The sequence below is a fragment of the Marmota monax genome, unplaced genomic scaffold (genome assembly GCF_021218885.2).
Source record: "Marmota monax isolate L192 unplaced genomic scaffold, Marmota_monax_Labrador192_F-V1.1 WCK01_AAM20220418_F8-fsc00012, whole genome shotgun sequence".
Classification (NCBI taxonomy): domain Eukaryota; kingdom Metazoa; phylum Chordata; class Mammalia; order Rodentia; family Sciuridae; genus Marmota; species Marmota monax.
In genome coordinates this window covers 9,074,597-9,097,612 of record NW_026695227.1, presented here as the reverse complement: position 1 = coordinate 9,097,612, position 23,016 = coordinate 9,074,597, and the positions used below count along the sequence as shown (strand labels likewise).

The 23,016-nt window shown below is 33.2% G+C and overlaps 2 protein-coding genes across 3 annotated transcripts in view; one reads left to right on the top strand and one right to left on the bottom strand.

The window, feature by feature from the left end:
• Window positions 1-23,016, top strand: part of Slco1a2 (solute carrier organic anion transporter family member 1A2) — a 113,926-nt gene that overhangs the window by 2,944 nt on the left and 87,966 nt on the right. The window lies entirely within an intron of this gene.
• Iapp (islet amyloid polypeptide) lies at window positions 15,198-22,332 on the bottom strand. 2 transcript variants are annotated; one of them, XR_006850018.2, is made up of 4 exons: window positions 22,199-22,219; window positions 21,753-21,847; window positions 21,448-21,537; window positions 16,595-16,706 (listed from the first exon to the last, which is right to left on the bottom strand). XR_006850018.2 is itself a non-coding variant. In XM_046436003.1 (3 exons), the coding sequence occupies exons 2-3, from the start codon at window positions 21,830-21,832 to the stop codon at window positions 16,508-16,510; spliced, it is 279 nt and encodes a 92-aa protein (XP_046291959.1). In that variant the 5' UTR covers window positions 21,833-21,847; window positions 22,199-22,332; the 3' UTR covers window positions 15,198-16,507. The 2 variants fall into 2 exon arrangements, 1 of the variants encoding a protein (XP_046291959.1); XM_046436003.1 differs by lacking the exon at window positions 21,448-21,537 and having other exon boundaries at window positions 15,198-16,706; window positions 22,199-22,332.

Here is a 23,016-nt window from a genome sequence, read left to right as displayed (position 1 = left end):
AACTGATCTGGAGAGAGGCTCCCACGTATAGAAACCCTAGATTTGTCTTTTTCTATGATCACAGAGCAACTATTGAGCTATGGCTGTGTTCTATTTATTGCTTCATAGATATGAGTTTCATTATCAGTTACTATTATTTTAAATTCAACTTTTTAATTTATAGTTATAAATTGGTTATAGTTATAGTTGGACAAAATACCTTTATTTTATTTTATTTTTTTTATGTAGTGCTGAGGATCAAACCCAGGGCCTCACAGGTGCTAGGTGAGTGCTCTACCACTGAGCCACAACCCCAGCCCCAGTTACTTTTATTTTAAAGATGTAAGCACTAAGAAATACTGTTACCATGAAGAGGCAGTAGAGGGAAGGAGTTTTATTATAGTAATGTTATTTGGTTATTTGAACTCTTCCTAGTTGTATGTCAAAAATCAAATAATAATCAAAATCAAATGAAAAATCAACAATAATCAAAAATTACTGTTGATTACAACTTGCTTTCCATTCAAGTTCATTGAAAGTCATCAAAATTCTTACAGAATTTGTTAGTCACTAGAATCATTCACTTTGTGAATTTCTAAAAAATCCCTATCAATTTTATATAGACTTATAAAAGAATTACATCATACCTATTTCTCTTTTACTTATTGACACCTCATTTTTGAGGTTACACTTAGATGACACTAGCTATAAAACACAGCATTGAACTGGACATCTTCTGTTACAGGACTTGTTTCTATAAACTGAACAAAGATGTATTATCTTTTGCTAAATTTTAATTTTTTAATTTGGCTGATCTCTAAAAGGTTTAAAAGATCTTGACAGGTGGACAGAAAAATAGCTTTTTGAAAATGTTATATGTAGATTCAATAGAAATTTCTTGTGGTTAAAAATGGTTGTGTTTCTAATTATGCATTTAATAGAATTTATGAGTCTATCATCCTCTGAATAGGAGCAATTTATTCTAAATAAAGGAAACTTGTTTTTTAAGACTGTCTTTTGGAATTTTTCTGTTCTTCACGTGTATGCATTTGGCTACTAGTGCATAGGAAAATTATGGAAAGCCTGATCTCCTGAGATTCTTCTCCTAAAGAATAAATTCTTTGATAATAGGGGAGAATGAAATGTACAATAGTGACATTTAGGATAGGTGAAAGGTAAGCCTTTCTTATATAATGTTAGAAAAGGAAATTATACAAGAGATGGTTGGAAAGAAAGACTAGCATGATGCCTAAACTGCAGATATATTTTCAGGTAGATTATTTTTACAAGAGTCTATGTGGGTGACAAAGAATAGAAAATAGATTATCTTATTCATGCCCATGTACTCATTGGGAAATTTTATGCATCCAAAATATTTCCTTACCTTGGTTTGGAGAACACTGTTCTAGACCATGAACTTGCAAAAAAGATGGGTAAAAACAAGTTTTATGAAAGTGTTCATTGTTAGCATGTCTAATAAGTTGTACTGGTAGAGAGATCCTCTGGAAATAAAAGGGAAATATCTTTGGAGAGAGATGTGTTGTGAGTCCCACTCCATCTCCATGAGGGAGAGGTAGGGGATTTTCTCCTGACCTTGAGCTTAATGAGCATGACTTTAAGTAGTTTGTTTTGAGTGCTTTATATTTGTCCTCCACAGATTGAGGGACACAGGGGACTAATGTCTGATTCATGCTTAAGAAATATAAACAAAACTAGCTGACTCCATCTGTCAGGTGAACCAAGGAGGACTATATTTTAAGAAGGAGCTATATTCAGTGAACGCTGGGTTAACCAGCAATAATTTAATATTTTCTTAGATCTCAGTGGGTCATATGGAGCAGTGATGAGACCTTAGTAAAAAGAGTGTAAAGGTATATGTTGCATAGCTAAAGTTGCAGGGAGAAATTGTATAGGACCAGTCAGGAGATGCATTATCCATGATTCTTCAGGTGACAGATGATGAATGAGGGGTGAGATCTCCAAAGAATCCACCCAAGTAGCCACAAGAGAAAGACACACACATACACACACACACACACACACAGAGAGAGAGAGAGAGAGAGAGAGAGAGAGAGAGAGAGAGAGAGAGGAGATTGATTTAAATAATCTTCCCTGGCTGAGTTAGGCAATGATGACATTTCCTGCTTCATTAAACCCTCCCCCATAAGTTGCAACTCTGGAGGAGATAGAACAGCTTTGTTCCCGTGTGGGGGAGGAACTCATGACGAAAAATGAGAAAAATCGGATGGAGAATAAAGAAACAACCTTGACCCTCGTTGCCAAGTGCAGTCTTTGGAGCTACTGTAGGGAGAGAGAAGGAGCTTTAATTTCAATAAAGTGCAAAGTAAACTAGATACATTAATCCAGAATTGAGCCTAATTTTGGAGTACTGAAAGTGACCACAGGGCTGTTTTCTCTTGAAAGTCAACATAAAGTAGTGTGGCATGTCTGAGATTCTATTTCATTTTAGAAAAAGAACTGGCCCTATAAAATGAATTTGATATGCAGTGTGGGGAGAAGAATAAGGCTATTTTCTAATATCACCACATAAATCCCATTTGTTCAAGGTGGTTGCATTTGCAATCCATTTCTAACGTAAATACTGCTTGGAGCACAAAAGTGGATTATTTCAACTTTAAAGTATTTTTAAATAACACATCTCTTTTAGAGATTATGTTTTTTCCTTCCTGCAATTCTCCCTTCACTTCAGCATCCCATTTCTGGTTTTCTAGCTTATAAGTAAATATTTTGCAGTTCCACCTAAAGGCTTTTTAATGAAGCATGGGAATAGACTTGGTTTCAGAGCCATGGGTAAGGACAGGCAAAACATTTGAGTCAAATTTGGGCTACTCTATATTTTTAAAGTAGAACTTATTGTTTATAATAATGATACTCAAAATCTTTCAAAAGTCATTTATTTATTGTAATACAGGTAATACATGGGATTATATGTCCTACATTTGAAATTAGGATAGAAAGTGGAAAATGTCTTTGGGACTTCTTATTATAGCTACTTAGAGAAAGAGCAAAGACAAGACAGAGCTCAAGTTGACAAAATTTTCAGTTACTTTGCCTCGCAGAAGGAGCTGCCAATTATTAAAACTTATAATATTCCAGATTCTCTGAGGAGCACTTGACATCATTTATCTAATTTTTAAAATTACTTGTCACCTGAATATTTAATAATTTGGAGATTTGACAAGAGATTTAGATACCTCTTGTTTGGGTCAGTTCTAGGAACCTAAGGAGATCTACCTAGATAATTCTTTTAGCAATCCCTAAAGCATTAGGGATATTTAGGTTATTTGGGCATATGTTGTGTCAATTTTTCATGCCCCTTGATATTGTACATTTCTTTACATGATTAAAAATTTCTATAAAGGGCTGGGGATTTGGCTCAAGTGGTAGTGCGCTTGCCTGGCTTGCACACGGCCCGGGCTGGATCCTCAGCACCACATACAAATAAAGATGTTATGTCTGCCGAAAACTAAAAAATAAAAGTTAAAAATTCTCAAAAAAAATTTTTTTTATAAAACTCTAATTACACATTGTTTGGTAATATGTGCACCAATATTCATTGATATTACACATAGTTCACCAATATTTTTCATCTTGCACATTATACAATTTTTTTTATAGTAACAGCCTGTGATTTCACCCACTTTTTAAAGAATATAATATGATAATCCTGTTGCATCCAATTTGCAACCGGATAAGTTTTACTTGTGTTTTAAAATGGAAAAAATAGCGTATGAAGAAATGCTATGAAAAACCCATAGAAAGACCTCATTTGGGACAAAGGAACTGAACAGGTCCTTCACAGAAGAAATAAGATTGATCAACAAATATATGAAAAAATATTCAACACCCCCAGCAATTAGAGAAATGCAAATTAAAAGTACACCAAGATTTCATCTTACTCTAGTCAGAATGGCATTTATCAAGAATATAAGTAACAATAAATGGTGAGGATGTGGGGAAAAAGGTACACCCATACATTGCTGGTGGGACTGAAAATTGGTGCAATCATTCTGGAAAGCAGTGTGGAGATTCCTCAGAAAACGTGGAATGGAACCACCATTTTACCTAGTTTTCCCACTCCTCTGTATATACCCAAAGGACCTAAAATCGGCATACTATAGTGATGTGACCACATCAATGTTTATAACAGGTCAATTTACAATAGCTAAGCTATGCAACCAACTTAGGTGCCCTTCAACAGATGAATGGATAAGAAAAGTATGGTACATATACGCAATGGAATATTACTCAGCCATACAGAAGAATGAAATTATGGCATTTGCCTATAAATGGATGGAACTGGAGACTATCATGCTAAGTGAAATAAGACAATTGGAAAAACAAACAAACAAACAAACAAAAAAACCAAGGGCCAAATGGTTTCTCTGATATGTGGATGCTAACTCTAAAAGGGGGTGGGATTTGGGAGAATAGTTCACTGGATTAGACAAAAGGGAATGAAGGGAAGCGGGGATAGGAATAGGAAATACAGTAGAATGAATTGGACATAACTTTTCTATGTTCATATATGAATACATGACTAGTGTAACTCCATATCATGTACAACCACAAAAATGGGAAATTATGTTCCATATATGTATGATAGTCAAAATACATTTTACTGTCATGCATAACTAAAAAGAACAAATAAAAATTTTTTGAAAATTAAAAAAAATTTAAATGAACTTAAAATTGAACAAAGAAACATAAATAAAATCGGGATTTTAAAGAAGAAAACAGATTCCTTCTTGTTCCATCCATTTTCTTTCTTTTATCTCCATCTGTATGTGTGTGTGTGTATAATTTCTAGTGGCACTTATGTCATTTCTGATTTATATGCTTCTATTCTTTTTACTATAAATCTTGGTATTTAAAACTCATGCTAAATGAAGCTAATTGTTATGGATAGATAATATTAACTTCACTGTGAACTACAATTTCAGAAATACATATTTTCATAAACATATCTTTGATTTTGTTATAATATCTTTTGTTATATTTATGTGAAGAATCAATTGTTGATATACAACAGGAAGAGCTCAGAGGTCAGACTGGTCTCTGAGTTTCTGTGCTCCTGGTGGGACACTGATCACTTGCTAATCTCTAAGCCAATTTGGATGCTAGCTTGTTAATAAGTCTTACTTGCATAAAATTATGGTGACATTTGTGGTTGTTTATAGAGGCTACCTTAAGTTTTAAGATGTATTTCTAGAAAGGGCTAGAAAGAAAAAAACTATTTAGGTCATAATCATACCAAACTTTTCTGAGGTGATATTTCAAATAAAAACATATGGTGAAATGTAACCATAATGATTATGACTATTTTTTAGATCAGTAAACATTACTTCCTGATACCTTCCTGTATTACAGATAGAAAAACCATTTATCTCAGATCACTGGTCACAGTGACCAAACTCATTTTTGGTGGTAGAGCAGTACATTATCCATTTGAAGCAATTCAGCTCCTAAACTCAAATCTGCTGAAAGGGCAACATGTACTAGAGATGTGTGAGATATTAAAGAGCCTCAGCACATTATGTCTTAGAACAGCCATTTTTAAGCATTTATTGGATTGTTGTATTATGGTGCTTACAATGAGAAGGCACAAGAGGGTCTTGTCCATATTTCAATGTACTCTAGAAGAAGAATCCTAGTCCTGCAGCATTTCACCAGTTGTAGCTATTGGAATCTCCCACACTCCTTGACCCATGGGTTTACTTTTTTCTTATTTGTTACTGAGAAGTATGAGAATCAAGGTGGGGCCAAATGAAAAAGTTGTTGAGTGCATACTTTCTTTCTTTCTTTCTTTTTTTAATCATTTTATTGTTTTGGTCAATGCCACAATACCCTAGAATTTCAGTTCATCATAATCAGAGCTAAAATTTACAAAGTGTTTTATTGCCAGTTTTTTTTTTACATACTTAGTGCTTTTTCCTGCATTGTTTCTTATCATTATATCTCTGTAAGTCACATATTTTTCCATATGTAAATTTGGGAATTGAAACTAAGAGAAGTTAAGAAATATATACCAAGTTTTGCCAATAGTCAGGATCCTAAAACGTTCCACCTGATTCCCAAAGCACTGTTTTTTCTCACTGTATCACTGGCCTTACTTACAGTACTTTTCAGTGTCCTGTTGAGTGTTTATTCTTCAACATCTTGACAGGAAATCCTGATTTTACTTTAATATCATGCAAGTTGAATACATTTAGATAGTCAATCTGTGTATAGACAAATACACATTATAAAGTCAAAATCAGATGAAGCTCTAAAAACTTAGGTTGGATTTCCAGGACTCGAAGGGTGTGCTTCTGTTTCCTAACCTTTTTCACTTTGCAGTGGCATTTCTTGAGGAGGGGTTCTGGAAAAAAAAAGAGGGTTCCTAAGCATTTCCCCAGAATCAGTCTGAGGAAGCCTGGGGAAGCTTCAGAGAAACAAATTTGCTTCTATTGTCTTGCTTCTTTCCCTGTATTGTACCCTCAGCTTTCTCTTCCCCAATCCCCAGGTTAACATTTTAGGATCTTCATGACCAGAATAGGAAAGGGCCTTTAAGTCCCAATCATACTTAGTCATCTGAAAAACTGATTGCAAATGTGTGGGGCCCAAAATCTGACCAGAGGGCTTGAAAGGTAAAAGACTCTTTTATGCATTTATCTTCTCCTCCTTCCCTTTGCTTTTCCTTACAGCTCACCTCTACTTTTCTTCCACCATTTTTCTTTTACCAGGTGCCTATCCCATTCCCTTAGAGCTTTGCTCTCAGCTAGATGTTAACTGACTTCAATATTAGTTGATAAAAATTTCTCCCTCAAGAGAGATTTGTCTTTTGGCTAGAGACTCTTGAAACTAAAAAGCCCTTATGATGCACCAGAATGAATTTCAAATGCTGGAGTGTTGTGGGAGTCGATTCTGGACAGGATTTCTGCTCAAGACCTGTTGCTTGATCACATTATTTATATTTATAAAACCAGTGGCACATTTTTAATAGAATGAAGTTAATTATCACAAATAAGAGCACAATTTTGTCACGGTTATAGCTGTCCTGACCAGGCTTTTACTCTTCAGGCAATCTCCTACTAATTAATCAGTATGTCAGTTCCAGAAATCCCATATCCATGTATTTATAGGATAATCAGGGAATTATGCCCATAAAGATGAATAAATAGTGTTTCTGAATCTAAGTGTTCACAATTCTGATGGATTTAGTTTTCCTTTTCGTAAAGCCTGTTCATGATTTCGACTCTAAAAGTGTTGATTAATATTTTGTTTGTTATATGTGTGGTAAGATTTCTGGCAACTTAAATTCTATCCTTTTAGAATTTTAGAATTTCCTCCTACTCTCTTAATCTACTTACAAGCCAGGTAAACTCAACTAGATGTGCTGTTTCTGTTTTGTCTGCTATTTCCTTTTAAGGATTTGTGTGCCTCTTACTGATCACAACCTTTGTTCCAAAGAACAAAAAATAATGTTTTCACAGGGAAGAGGGTGGATTTTTAGAGGCTGTATCTTGTATGGTTCTGTCAAAATTTTGTAATTCTATATGCCATTGTGCAGTCCAAGTGACTTTGCATCATTTGGTTATTGGGGCAGGGAACAAATCCTATTTAGGATGTGGGTAGATTACTGTCATTATTCTATTTCTGTATTTGTTTATTTTTGAATACTTCCTCACATTTTGTATGCACTTATGTTACCTACCTTTATCCTCCTCCCTTTGTAAATCTTCCTATTTAATAACAAAGGACCCATAGTAATACCACACCATTCCTTTGTTCATGAAGTTGTAGTTATCATGGCTAAGATTTCTATCACTGGTCGAACACCAAAAGTATGGCAGGCATTTTGCATATTTTATTTCTATTCTTTAATAAAACTCTACCATCCCTGTGTAACAAAAAGCACAAGGTGCCATACTCTATCAACCTCATTGCACTATATTAAATTACTAAGTTATACTAAAGTCCACTTATTCATTTATTTGTTCAATATTCATGGAATACATTTATTCAACCAATATGTACTGAAAACATATTATATGCAAATAATGAACTTAAGTGCTGTGGGAATTACAGAGACAACACATACATTCTTGATTTGGGGTAGTTTACAGGTCAGATGAGGAAATAACATCTGGGCATACAAAACCAAAATAGAAGGTGAAACTATGAATTTCTCTGAGGTAGTCTTCAAAATGCAACTGATAAACTAACATTATATAAAAAATAAGATAAATAGATATTTGATCAGTGACTGAGTGAATGCTTGAAGAAAAACGATATTAGAACAGTTATGCAGATAAAAGTCCATATAAATTCAGAGGAGAGCTGAACAGATCAGAATGCATTCCACAGAGAATGTAGCATTTGAGAGGAAACGGGGTATAGATCCCAGAGATGGGGAAAGGATTTTTCTTTTTAAAAAATTTTTAAATTTGTTCTTTTTAAATACACATTTCAGTAGAATATATTTTGACATATTATACATACATAGAGTATAACTTGTTCTAATTAGGATTCCGTTCTTGTGGTCGTATGTGATGTGGAGTTTCACTGGTGGTATATTCATGTATGAACATAGGAAAGTTATGTCTGATTTGTTCTACTGTCTTTCCTATTCCCATCTCCTCTCCCTTCCCTTCATTCCTCTTTGTCTAATCCAATGAACTTCTATTCTTCCCCCATCCCAATGTTGTGTGTTAGCATCTACATATCAAAGAGAACATTCAACCTTTGTTTTTTTTTTTGTTTGTTTGGTTTATTTCATTTAGCATAATAGTCTCCAGTTTCATCCATTTACCTGCAAATGCCAGCATTTCATTCTTCTTTATGGCTGAGTAATATTCCATTATGTATATGTACCACATTTTCTTCATCAATTTATCTGTTGAGGGGTGCCTAGGTTGGTTACATACCTTAGCTATTATTAATTGACCTGCTATAAACATTGATGTGGTTGCATCGCTGTAGTATTTTAAGTACATTGGGTGTCCCACAAAGGAGTGGGATAACTGTGTAAAAATGTGATTCCATTCCAAATTTTCTGAGGAATATCCATACTGTTTTCCAGAGTGGTTGAATCAATTTGCATTCCCAACAGCAATGTATGAGTATATCTTTCCCCCAACATCCTTGCCAACATTTATTGTTACTTGTATTCTTGATAATTGCTATTCTGACCAGAGTAAAACTACACTGGGAAAAGATCTTTCTTTTCTTTTCTTTTTTTGGGGGGTACTGGGTATTGAACTCAGCCCTATTTGTATTTTTTATTTTTATTTATTTTTAAGTTGTAGATGGACACAATACCTTTATTTTATGTATTTATTTTTATGTGGTGCTGAGTATCCAACCTTACACATGCCAGGTGAGCACTCTATCACTGAACCACAAACCCAGCCCCTGGGAAAGTATCTTTCAAATGAGCGAATTGTATGAGCCAGGGCATGAAGGTAATTAAATGTGAGTATGAAATTGATAGTTTAACAAACAAGGGAATCAATAGTGAGACAGATGGAAATGTAGATTGAAGACCTATGGGAGGACCTTGAGGGATTGTGTATAAGATGTGGGCTGATCCACTCAGCAGTTTCCATTGAAGTTTTCCTAGTTGTATAATAGAACAGAGGAATCAATAGAAAACAAAGTCTCAATAGCAAACTGAATGTAAAAATCCCACTTGGTTTTGAAAGGGAAAAAGTGCATTACCAGCAGTCTTTCAGTGCTGGAAATTTTAATAAGTGTGTTAGATTTTTTCTTCCTCCAACTTTCTCCAGTTGAAACTTAAAAAAAAAAAAAATAAAGCAAAGTAAAACTGTTTTCATACTGGGTAAAGTAAAGATTGTTATTCTTTGTCAGACTCTGTGGTGCATGCCTATAATCCCGGTGGCTTGGGAGGCTGAGGCAAGAGATTTGCACATTCAAAGCCAGTACCCTTCCTTCCCCCAAATGGTTGTTATTCTCAATTTAAAACAGTTTTTCACATTTTGAATAAATATTTTAGTTCCATTATTCTTTTGTCTGACCTATTTGTCCAGTTCCAAGACAAACTGATTTGGCATGGCCCCACATAGGATAAACCACAATGAACTGTGGAAGTAGAAGAAAAATGCTTTTGTTTGAACATGATGTAGAGAAATGGTCTGGACTCCAGCGTCTGGTAAACCTGGGTTTCAATCCTGGATCTATCCTTATTTACTGTGTAACATTTACTGGTAGAAACTGAGGACTAAAAATGAGCTGAATGGTCCAGCTCATTGTATGATAGGGTATTGTAAGCACTAACAATTATATATATTTATATACATATATATAAAGTTCATATAAATGGTACTTAGAAGATAGCAACTATTTTCTTCTAATTGTTATGATTTCTTGTTTTGCTAAAATATTTGTGATTTAGTTTATTCAGCTAAGAAGGAAGAAGACAAGAGTTTTACACACACACACACACACACACACACCTTATTATATCTTAGGTTGGAGGAAATGGTTAAACACAGAGACTAAGAGTATATCTCTGGTACCCACCTTTACCCAATGCTAGAACATAGCTTCCATGAGAATGAGGGATTTTGTCTATCTGGTATACTGATGCATCTCAAGCACTTAAATACTATCTGGCTCAGCAAACATGGAATAATGCATATTTGGGTTAATACGTTGACTCTACTGCATGCTAGCCATTTGACTTTGTACATATCACTTTGTCTTCTGCCTCAGATTCTTTATTATCTCTACAAATAGGGATAATACTTATTTCATAGACTTATGAGGATTAAGTTAAGGAGTACATGTGGATGAATTTAGAACAGCTTCTGGAAAATATACATAAGCATAGCATAAATATAGCTGTAAGTAGGAGAGTGATGGGTACCAATTGTACCAAGTATGAGCTGTGTTGGGACATTCAGGAATAGAATAGAGTCTCTCTCATTAAAAAATACTTTGTTCTCCCTTATCACCTTCATAAACTCTGCAGTGGATGGGTCCCCTCCGAGAAAGGTGTGGCCCAAAGCCATTCTACTGTGGCAAGATGGTCCTTGTAAGGCACACAAAGGGAACTTTACCCTGCACAAGGAAAAGGGGAAGGAACCAGAATTTATTTCAGGGAAGATTTGCAGCCAGAATCCCAGCTATTTTCATCACAGAGATGATCTCATTTAAGCTTCATAGTAACTCTCAGTAATTTATTATTTTTTTCATGCCACATCTGGGAAAACAGGAGGTTCATAGTAACTTGATTTCTACCCAGATAAGTGTATTTCTTGTTATTAGTAGATGCCCAAGGGGCTTGCATTATAAAGGCTTCCTCCATATGTATAATGAAAGACCCTCATTAAATAATTATCAGATAAGCAGAAGCATTTGTCAAATGTCCAAATATTGGTGTTGCCCCAAAACTGTATTGTGACTTTTCACTATTAAACTTATACTTTTAGATGTTTTTTTCATTATTCAACTGAAGAATGATATCCGGTCCTGCCCATCACAAAGATCTCGTGATCTAACTTGTAAATTGTAAAATGCATATTTGTATTCTTGTTATTACTTGGTCTTGTTACAGAACTTTAATGGAAAGTGTTTGGATAGTGGAGCACAGCAATCAGTATGCAGAAAATCTCTCTCAGTTCACAGAGGAAAAATATGAGTTGCTATATGAGTAACTGTCACAGCACAGTTATTTTTTTCTTTTTTCTTTTTAGAGAGAGAGAGAGAGAAGAGAGAGAATTTTTTAATATTTATTTTTCAGTTTTTCAGTGGACACAACATTTTATTTTTTTTTAACTTTTATGTGGTGCTGAAGATAGAACCCAGAGCCCCACGCATGCCAGGTGAGCGCATTACCGCTTGAGCCACATCCCAGCTCCACTGAAAAGTTATTTAGCTGTATCTGTGTAAAAATTTCATCTTAAAATTTGGGTTTTAACAAGTTTATGGAACCATTTCTCTCATGATTGACAGGAGTATTCAGTTTGTCAAAGTCATGTCTGAGCATCATGGATAAATTTCTAGTTTTTTTGTGTTTTTGTTTTTCCTGTTAGAATGCCACAGAACTATGAATCACTATACTTTTTAATATTTCATTACTCTGTTAATAAATGTTTCAAAGCAAAGACATTTCAATCAGTATGCATATTTCCAAATAACACAAGTCAAAGAACTGCATGAAAAAGAATGACTTTTGTAAACTAGGTATAGTTTCACCAAAGTGATACAAAATTAAACAGTTTCACAGTTTAAGCAATAAGCAAAGATTTAAGTTTTACGTGTGAAACTTATAAATTCAATGTATATTATAAATCAATAATAAGAATAAAGGGAAGTCTATTAAGTTATATTATCATTCTTCAAAAGAAAGGACATTTTTTTCCCTCAAATAAATTGAGAAACATGACCATTTTCTCCTGCCCCACTCCACCAGAAAGCCCATTTTTTGTGAAATTTATTTAATTATACTTTATTATAGAAATGTAAGGTTTTTATTTCAATAATTATTTATGGAATTTAAATATTTAGTTTGTAATGCTATGTTTATTTCATTGGGAGATGAGATTTATTCCATAAAGGGTTTAGTAATTCAAATCAATGTAAAAAACATAATTAATATGCTCTGAGATAATGATACATTTTATGTATATATAGAATATATAGATATATAGATTCTGTAGTTCAGCTATTATGTTTGGTTATATGGAAAACAATATCTGCCATAAAATGTTAGGTGCTAGCTTCTTCCATAATGCAGTGTATTTAGATGGAACAATTGCTTAATCCACTGTCAACTAAAACATGCTGGTGATAAATGTCTAGTCATTTTCAGAAGATAACTAAGCTGTATGCCAGTACAATATCTAGGACTGAAGACGCAAACTTCTCAAGTAACCTCCAGAATGTGTACATAGATTAAATTTCTTGATTGTACTACAGGAAAATTGTAGAATGGAGAAATAATTAAGTTCTAGTCTCTGCTTTAGGTACCTAGCAATGTTGAAGAATGGTGCATCAAATACACCAAGAATACAGCAATAGGATGACATTATATATAGCATTTTTAAATAGTAACAATGTAATACTCTCATAAATATATGAAGTAAAATGATGTGAGATAAAGCTGGAAAAGAGGACTTGAGTTAATTTTTGGAGGGATTTTAATGTCAAGCTAAACAGTCTCACAAATTGCAATAGGTAAGAATAAGCCTCTGGAAACTTTTGTGTTGAAAACTGACACAGTGAGAAATGTGTATTTGGATACTTTTCCCACTATTTGTGTAAAATATTGTAGAAAAAACTGGAGGTAAGAGAATGATTGACAGGGTATTTCATTGGTCCTGGCGTTCAGTAAAGAGGGCTAAAGTTGTTTTGATTTGAATGCATGGAACAAGAAATTAGAGCAACTGGAGATATTTCCTAGATTTCAAGGTTGAAGTATAGAGGAAGAATGGTTGTGCTATTTTTGTTTGTATGTTTGTTTGAACTGGGTTTTGATCCTAGGGGCACTTTATCACTGAACTACATTCCCAGCCTTTTGATTATTGTTTATCTTGAAACAGGATCTCACCAAGTTGTTGAGGCTAGCCTGGAATTTGTGATCCTCCTTATAACACTCATGTGACATTTTAGAAGTTTTATTCTCCCAAGTTGCTAGGATTACAGGTGTGAGCCACCATGCCTGGCTGGTTGTACTATTTTTAAATGTAATGAATAGTTGGCAGGAGAAGCAAGTATGGAAGGCAAGGTGAGAAGTTTGATTTTGGTTTTTATATTATGGGTAGGGCTATAGATTGAAACCATGAAGATTTATTTTTTAGTCATACTGTATGTTTAAACAGATGAATAGGAATACTCTCCATAAAGTTACTCACAGGGGACCCAGCTTTCTCATCAGAACTACTGCAGCAGAGGAAAGAGTAAGATTGAAAAATATATAGGCATTTTACCAATTGAATCAGACCAGAAGTGACACACATCACTCTTGTTCATATCCATTGGCCTTTAGCCCCATGTGAGTGCAAAGGGGCTGAGAATTATGATCTCTTATAGGATATTGGTGAGCAATAATAATGCCCCTTATAGATGCATTGACTGTAGGATCAATCTTTCCTTAGCTCTGAGTAGTGTGTGTATGTATGAAAGGGAGAATTAAAGGGCAAGAGGAAAATGCTTTGTCTTAACTTTATGTGAAACTCCCCATTCTTCACTGAGACATATTAACCAAAGGAACTGTGGACTCACTAGGCTTTTCTACTCTTAAATATTATACTCTGAGTATAATTTTTCTGATGATGATATATGGGCTGCAAGAGGCTCACAACATAATGTACTCTTATAACACTCATGTGACATTTTAGAAGTTTTATATGTGGTATTATCAAATTCTTTATTCTGATTCTATTGCAACATGGAACATAGAGAAACTATTTGTATTTCTAAGTGTTTAAAAATATAATTGTGTAAAAGTACTTGAAAGTGTAACTCACTGTTAATCAGGAGTCTGTGATTTCATGATGAGAAAGTTTGGAATGAATTTAGTCACCAAAATCTTACCATTGGTACCTCCAAAGACAATCAAGTTATACTCATCATTTTTACAAAGTAATTGTGGAAAATCAGGGAAATATTCATTGAGCTCCATAGCAGTAAAGTATTCTCAGTGTTGTTAGATTGTTGGCTGATTTGCAAATACCAATCTAACTAGAGAAATAATGCTAAACACTTTTAAATGTTTACTTTGATAAGAAACTGAATGAATAAATGTTAGAAACAATTTACTATTAATATCTACCATATCAATGTAATGTCATCTTCTCAAAAGTGTTTCAGTTGGAATCAAAAGTTATACAGTCACTCCTATGTTCTAATCTCTAGCACATGAGGTTGTTAGGTTGCTATGTATAAATTCTTTGTTTTTAATTACTGGAAATCATGCACTACCATATGCAGTGTCCTTGAACCTGAAAGATGACTAGGGTGTTGAAATATAACTAAATGACAACATATAAATATATATTATTCATAAGCCTAAGTATTTATTATAGATAATATTCCTTGTAGAGATGTGATAAGTAATACGATTTTATTTATACTATTATAGGAAAATCTTTATTAAAATTAAGAAATTATAACTTAGTTGAACCTTATTTAATTTGAAATGTTGAGCATGAGTCCACTTTGAAAGAAGAGCCAACAGTTGAACATCACAATAAGAATTTATATGCCCATTTATTTGTTTCAATATGCAATTCATGACATAAAATTCACTATAAATATCTTTTCCTATTTCTACACACTCGCTAGAAAAAAACAACAAAAACCTATAATTTTGTAATCTAAGGCACACTTCTTCATAAGGGAAAATTTTAACATAGAAATCAAGTTAACAAGTCAGATTCTAAGATTGAGATGCTATTTTTTAAAAACTATAAGCTAAGTGCATTTAGAAATGGCATAATTCAGTATGGTAGTAGTTTATATGAATTAATATTTCTTCCAAAGATACCTGACTCACAGTCTGGGAAAAGCAGACAGCCTGTATGAATCTGACTTACAGCAAAGCATTTCATTCATGTCCAATACTGCATTTCCCACCAAAAAAAAAGTACATCACATGCTTAAAACCCTGCTAGAAGCATCCAATTACCCCCCAAAATAAGTTGCTATACAACACATAGTTTCCAGAAGTCTCTGATCTTTTAATTGAAGACATGACTAATGGAACACAATTTGCTTTTGAAATACCCTGCATAAAATATGACTGAATGGGGCTGGAGCTGTGGCTCAGTGGTAGAGCACTTGCCTAGTATGTGTGAGGCACTGGGTTCGAATCCTGGCACCACATACAATAAACAAATAAAATAAAGGTATAAAAAATATGACTGAAGTTTGCTGAAAGCCACTTAAACAGAACAAAGGACATATACATTTAATAAAAGCTTACTCCTGATAACACACAATAAAGCCTTCATGGACACAGATTGCTTTTATACTTTAAAATAACCTTTAGTATTACCAAGGACAACAGATTGTAGAATTTTCAAAAATATTTTGACTGAGTCAGGAGCAGTACTTTTGCACTTATTTTTAAAACTGCATCTTATTTCAGAAATCTAGTGCAAAAAGGGATTGCTTAACAAGGATACCTATAACGGGCTGTTATTCTAATGCTCATAATCAAAACTTGACTACTAGCTGTTTACCATTTACCAAGTTTCAAAATACCATTTTCTCCTTTGTTCTTAAACTCAGATCTTTACAATTTTGTTTTAAAACGACTTTTAAAAACTAAAGCTGTATAGCAAGAACGTATTAGTTTTAAAGACATCATCTTTTTATTCTGGAAACTTAATTGGTAGTAAATTTAAGATAATTCTTAACAGTTTTCTTGTACTGCTAACAAACAAGGGGCACAATCATACGTTCACTCTAGAAATGAAAAAGGCACTCTTAATTATTATAGGAAATCACTAGAATGTTTATACATAAAACATTGAGAACCATTGAGGTACACTGACCTCTAAAGGCGTAAGTAATTCAATGGTTCTCTGTTTAAAACCTCAGCTGCATTCCTCTTGCCATATGTATTGGATCCCACATTGGTAGTTGAGAGAATGGCACCAAGGTTGTGGCTGGAACGAACTAAAAAATTTGCCAGGCGTTGTGTTGCACATGTGGCAGTGTTGCATTTCCGTTTGTCCATCTGGTGATTGGTAATGCTGAACAAATATGAAAGGTTAGAGGCTTAGAATTGGGATTGGATACAGCCATGTGACCCCAAATACTCATACAGATGAAAAGAAAAGGAAATATTTTCACAGAAGTAGCTCAGTGTTTTGGTTTGCAAACATCTGGATGACAGATCCTTTTGATACCTTGAAGATGCAACAGAATCAATTTTTGACTAGGAAATAATACAGCCTCTTTCACTGTAGACAATGTTTCATTTTCCAGGATAATTCTTCCTTTGGAAATTCAGAATACATTTCTGATGAATGATGATGATGATGATGATATAGTGATGATAATAATGATAATAATAATAGTCTTTCTATTATATTCTTCTAAACCTTGTTGATAAACTTATTTTCTGACATATAAAAAGTACTCAGAATGTAAAATTTATATCTAACCCAGAATATATAAAAATTGAAATATATGAAAATAAATATGTGTATATTTACACATATATATCATTTTATATTTATATAATTTTTGTATATGTATAATTTTAATTTCTCAGATCTTTCCAACAAGAAGTAAGCAATATTAGCTAATTTTTGTTAAATTCCTTGAAATAATGAATCAGGAATGTCAAGAAAAAATATCAGAATGAAATTCTGCAATATACAAGATGGATAAGTTTTAATGATATTATGCTAAAGCGAAATAAACCAGTCACAGAAAAACAAATACTGCATGATTACACATATATGAGCTATCTAAAATACTCAAATTTGACAGAATGGGAAGTTGTACTCCATGTATGAATAACATATCAAAATATATACTACTGTCATGTATAAATAAAAAGAACAAGTAAAAAGAATAAAATACTCAAATTTGAGACTTAAACAATGGGATTGTGTTTACCAGAGACTGTGGGATGGGGAAATAGAGAGTTGCTAATCAATGGACATGAAGTCTCTATTAAGAGGACTAAGCTGGGGCTGAGACTGTGGCTCAGCGGTAGAACACTTGCCTGACATGTGTGAGGCACTGGGTTTGATTCTCAGCATGGCATATAAATAAATAAAATAAAAGTCTATCCACAACTAAAAAAATATTTTTAAAAATGAATAAGCTGTAGAGCAGTGTGTCTACAGTCAAAGATAATGCATTATCCACTAAAAAATTTAAGTGTCTTTACCACAGTAAAATAAAATGGAGAATTTCAGATACTATAAAGTTAGGTGTTATAAAGGGAAATCAATTGGTCACCTGTTCAGGCACTCTTTGCATTGTGGGAGTTCTATTCTTAGCACAAATACTTGAACATTTCTATCTTCTGGTCACTTAGATTTTATGCTTTCAATGATTTTAATGAAAGGGCTATGGTAAATGTTAAAAACAAAATCCTACCTGGCCCAACCTCTTAAAAGAGCCTGCCACTTCATGATAGCACTGTGGCTTGAGGACCAAGTCTTTATACTTGAGCCTTTGGTGGTACGTTCCAGATACAGACCATACACCAGTGTGCTTTCAAAGTGGTATTTTACTTACTGACTTATTGTAGTACTGAAGATTGAACCCAGGGACTTGCACATGTTGAGCTTTATCCCAGTGTTTCAAATTGGAATTTTAAATGGATACAGAACAATAAGATTGCTTTACTCATTTGGGAATCTTTAGGAAAATTATAGAAATATTTTAGTTTTTAACTCCATAGAAACCAAAGTGTTGCTAAAAATTTATATATAAGTAATAGTTATGAGGCCAAAAGCTCAATGTTCAGATGTGAATAAATATACATATTTTGGGTTAAATACAGTGGATTTATCTCAGTGTGTTTACTTTGTGAGGGGGAATATTTCATTATCTCTCTCTGGAGATAGCTTAAGTGTAAATTTTTTAAAGTTTCATGTGAAAAAAGAATTTAAAATTTTTTTACCACCTTATTATTTTCCAAATGTAGAAAATTCTTCAGACAGAATCAGGTGAACTAAATATTTATTGACTCTAAGTGTGTGCAGACAAAGCAATTATTCAGGCAAAGGAAATCCAGGCTGGGATCTATTTTTTTGGTCTATATCTTATTCACACTATTCTAATATTTTTTTGAAGGTATAACTTTGAACAATGTGCATTTCAAAAGGATAGCTTAATGCTATAAAAAGTTATAATGCTATTTTCATACATTGGACATTAAGTTCTAAATGATTTTTTTTTCTTGAAAAACAACAGGAATTGGAATTTGGCCCTAATACCTCCAACTAATAGATGTAAAGCAGTAGGGGAAATTATCAGTCACATTAGGAAATTCAAAGGGGCTATCTATCCCAAGATGTGTTTAGCCAGTGCTTGGAGTATGAAATACGGTTCACTAAATGCTGAGCTGGGCTTTGATAATCAGTTGGAAGGTCAGTAGTAGAATTTAAAATTATTCTAGGAAAAATGTTATCTTATTTGAATTACCTAGAAGGACCACTGTTCTCCATAAAACAAATAGTAAGAACTTTCATGTTTGTTTGCTTCAGAACTGTGAATTTTTTTTCCAAATATCCTGTTCAGCATGAACAAAACTCTACCCAAAACAGTCATTTGGTTGGAAAATTATGGCTGAAATGGTTAGTAAAAGGCATTGCACCTCCACATTCAGGCATTTTTTTCTCATTGACTACTTGGGAAAACATGACTTGTCTGTGTACCTAATTATTGAAACACTAAAACTACAGACCACTTATAGGCACATACACACCAAGAAATTCTTGACCATAAGAAAATTTAAACAGCAATGGCAATAAGCTAAACTACAGCTCTTAAATTGTGTATGTTTAAAGACATTTCAGTTTCAGGTTGTTTTTTTTTTTTTTAATTAACATTTATCTGTGGGGATCTGTGAGATTCTATTGGGAGAGTCTAGTGACTATAGCTTAGCACTGGGAAATTATATTTTTGACTACCCTCTGATTATTTGCCAGATAGATACTTACAATAACATGTAAAGGGAAAGTGTGTGATCCTTTGCCTTAGTCATGAGTAAGAAGTAAAGAAATGCCAGGCGTTGTGGCACACACCTGTAATCCAAGCAACTCAGGTGGCTGAGACAGGAGGATCTCAAGTTCAAAGCCAGTCTTAGCAATTTAGTGAGCCCCTAAACAATTTAGTGAGATTCTGTCTCAAAATGAAAAAACAAAAAGGTTGAGGATATTGCTCAGTGGTTGAGTACCCCTGGGTTCAATCCCTGGTACAAAAAATAAAAGTAACCATTTTCTGGTTTGTAAAGTCAGTTTATTGCTTCTTAATCCTATCTCATACCTGTACAAATGTTGCAAAAGTCTCAAATGAGATGATTGAATTTGATGAAGCAAATTACAGTGAATAATAAATATATATTAGCTTCATTTTTAAAAGGAGTTTAAAATTTGAGATATTTCTACAAAGGTTTTCTTAGCTTTTTATGAGATTTATAGGATGCTATATATTACTCAGGATGACTAATCATTCGTCCTTTAAAAAATGACCAAATATACTGATTTCAGGAAACACATTAAAAAGCAATTTGAAGAATGCTTTATAAGTATACCTAATTCAAAGTAAAAGACTGTGAGACCAGCATGATTTAATTTGATAATAAGTAATGTTATGAATTATTCTAATTCTGAATGAAATTCACCTCATAATAAGCACATATTCATAAAGGCATATTTGTAAAGGTACTTAGGAAATGTCTGTATCTAATGAAAGAAAAGATCAAGATATTAACACAAATACTAAGTAATACTGTTAATTTTCCTGTCATCATTCAATTGTTCTGCTTATCAGAAACTTCATGTCAGTTTTAAAGTTATTTTTATCCGTGAAAAACCTTGAATTTTTATCCATGAAAAACCTTGAAAATTACAGTCAGTTCTGAGAACATCCTGTAAACTAAATAAGCCCTGAAATGACAAAGAAAATCCTTTGATGATTCCTACTATTTATTATAAGTAGGTACAGTAGAAACCTTTATACATTGCAGTGAACCACCACCCAACAGAAAACATCTCAAAGAAAATAAAGACAAGATGATAATGTTTCTAATGAGAAAAGTTCAAATATGACTAAAGCACATTCTTTTTAAAGACAGTTTGAATTCTCCTTGGTCTTGAAGAGTGTATATGTTCATTCTTACAAGACTATATGGGCAAAACTGATTTAGGCACAAACAAATCCTCATGACATTATTTATGTCAGATGCATGAATTTGGACTCCAGAATCTTTTATATAAGGAAGAAAACCTAAGTTTTAAGGGTTTTCCATTCATAACTTGTAATTACTGCTAATCTTTTCACCTGACGTAGTTTTTACACTTCCTTAAAACTACCCTTTAGATGATATAACACCTTTAAATAGTAAGCCTTCCTAGGAAATCTTGATGCACAGGCTATATAATGAAAATATTTCAAGAATTATTAATCTACCTTTATAGCAGCTTAGAAGTAATCTCAAGAAGATTAACATTTTATAATTGTTTTATTAACAAAATAGCCAGCAGTATAGAATGAATCTCCAAATAGCAAATGGCTTTTTAACTAATTCCTCTTAAGTTTAACTTCTGAAAAACTTGAATTTGCCCCCTGATTATTTATATACACTTTAATTTCCAAAAGCAAATGTAAAAGTTTGGATATTTCCAAAGCCCTTTAAGGAAAAAAAGTCTATGTAAATATACACAACATTCTACTTGATATAAAATACATGCTTTACTTAATGTCTAGTTTGTTTCAATATCAGATTAATAGAGTAGAAATGACTACCTTTTAGTTTTTCCTGCTTCGTGTTCTGGCTTTGCCCCTCTAAGTTCCAACAGCATATTTCTTGATAAAACTGGAACTATCCATTCCTGTCTGTTAGAAGTTCCAGCAGAGAGATTTATCAGTCACTGACAATATTCTTTAAAGAACACAGAATTCAAGGAACAACTGAACGGCTTTAAGTACTTCTTGTAGCATAATTTCACCAAAAATCTGATGGCACAAGGGCTGTTAGTTATATAGCAGTGTTAAATACTAATTTTCCCACACTTTACAAAAGAAACAGGATTTTAAAGTTAGTTACTAACCTTTCAATGGGGGTAGCTTTCAGATGGTTTAATGCCACAAAGAGCACAAGGATCACTACTGGTAGCTTTAGGACACACATGGCTTCTTGAATTTTCTGAAAAGAATAATCTAGCAGTGAAATCAGGAAATTTCTTACAGTTGAGATTGATGTAATTTTAAATCATAGCCTAATTTTAAAATTAAATATTTTAAAACATAATTTAAAAAAAATAATTTAAAACATAAAAATATTTTAAAACTTAATAATTCTTATTGGTAAAATCCTTTAATACTCTTCAGTTTTCCAATATTTTTAAAATGTTCATTTTCCCAATTTTCTTCTCTAAACAATCTAATAATTTATATTTTAATAATCAAATTTTAGCTTTCCTTTGAAATAAACCATATATTTAACTTCAAATCTTCTTTACTAAATAATACTTCCCAGAAATAAGAAATTCCTTACCTTTTAATGCTTCAGTGTCAGCAATATCAGAAAATACCTTTGATAGCAAGAAAGCTGCATGAAAACAAGTCCAAACTTGCATTCACTAGAGTATTTGCCCCCTACTTGCTTACCAATAATCCAGCTCTTATATACCCTTCACACCTTTCTCAGCTCTGACATCAGGCAGCTCAGAGAGACTTTGTCATCAATTTCCATCCCTACATAGAAAGTTCCTCATAGACAGCAGAAGCAGATGGGTATTATTACATTAATACATCAGTAAATATTAACACAGCAGATACAGAGTGTCTCTGTGCAGTTAATGATGTGTAATATACAGCAGAAGTTTCAATTTGTCATCTTTGTAAAATGTAAGCAGATTTTCAAGAATTACATGTATGTCATAGTAAGAACTTAAAAAAAGAAATAATTAAGAATAACAGTAAATGTGCTTTTATGCAGAGGAGAGTCAGAGACAATGAGGAGATATAACTAAATCCAGATGACCCCTGTGGCTTAATCCCATGACATTCAGAAACATATTGAATAGAAGGGTGAGGTTTATTTTGTTTAAAAAGTATATAAAAACAAAAGTCATTTACAGTGAGGTGGGGGAGATTTAAGGCATAAAACAATGATTTTATATCTACAAATTCATATGTCAATATTTAAATAGAGATGCACATATATATATACACATACATATACATAAAAACATAAATATATATACACACACACAAATATATACATATACAAATACACACACATTCTCTCTCTCTCTCTCTCTCTCTCTCTCTCTCTCGCAGTTTTCAGGGACTTTTCCCATTAGTTAGTAT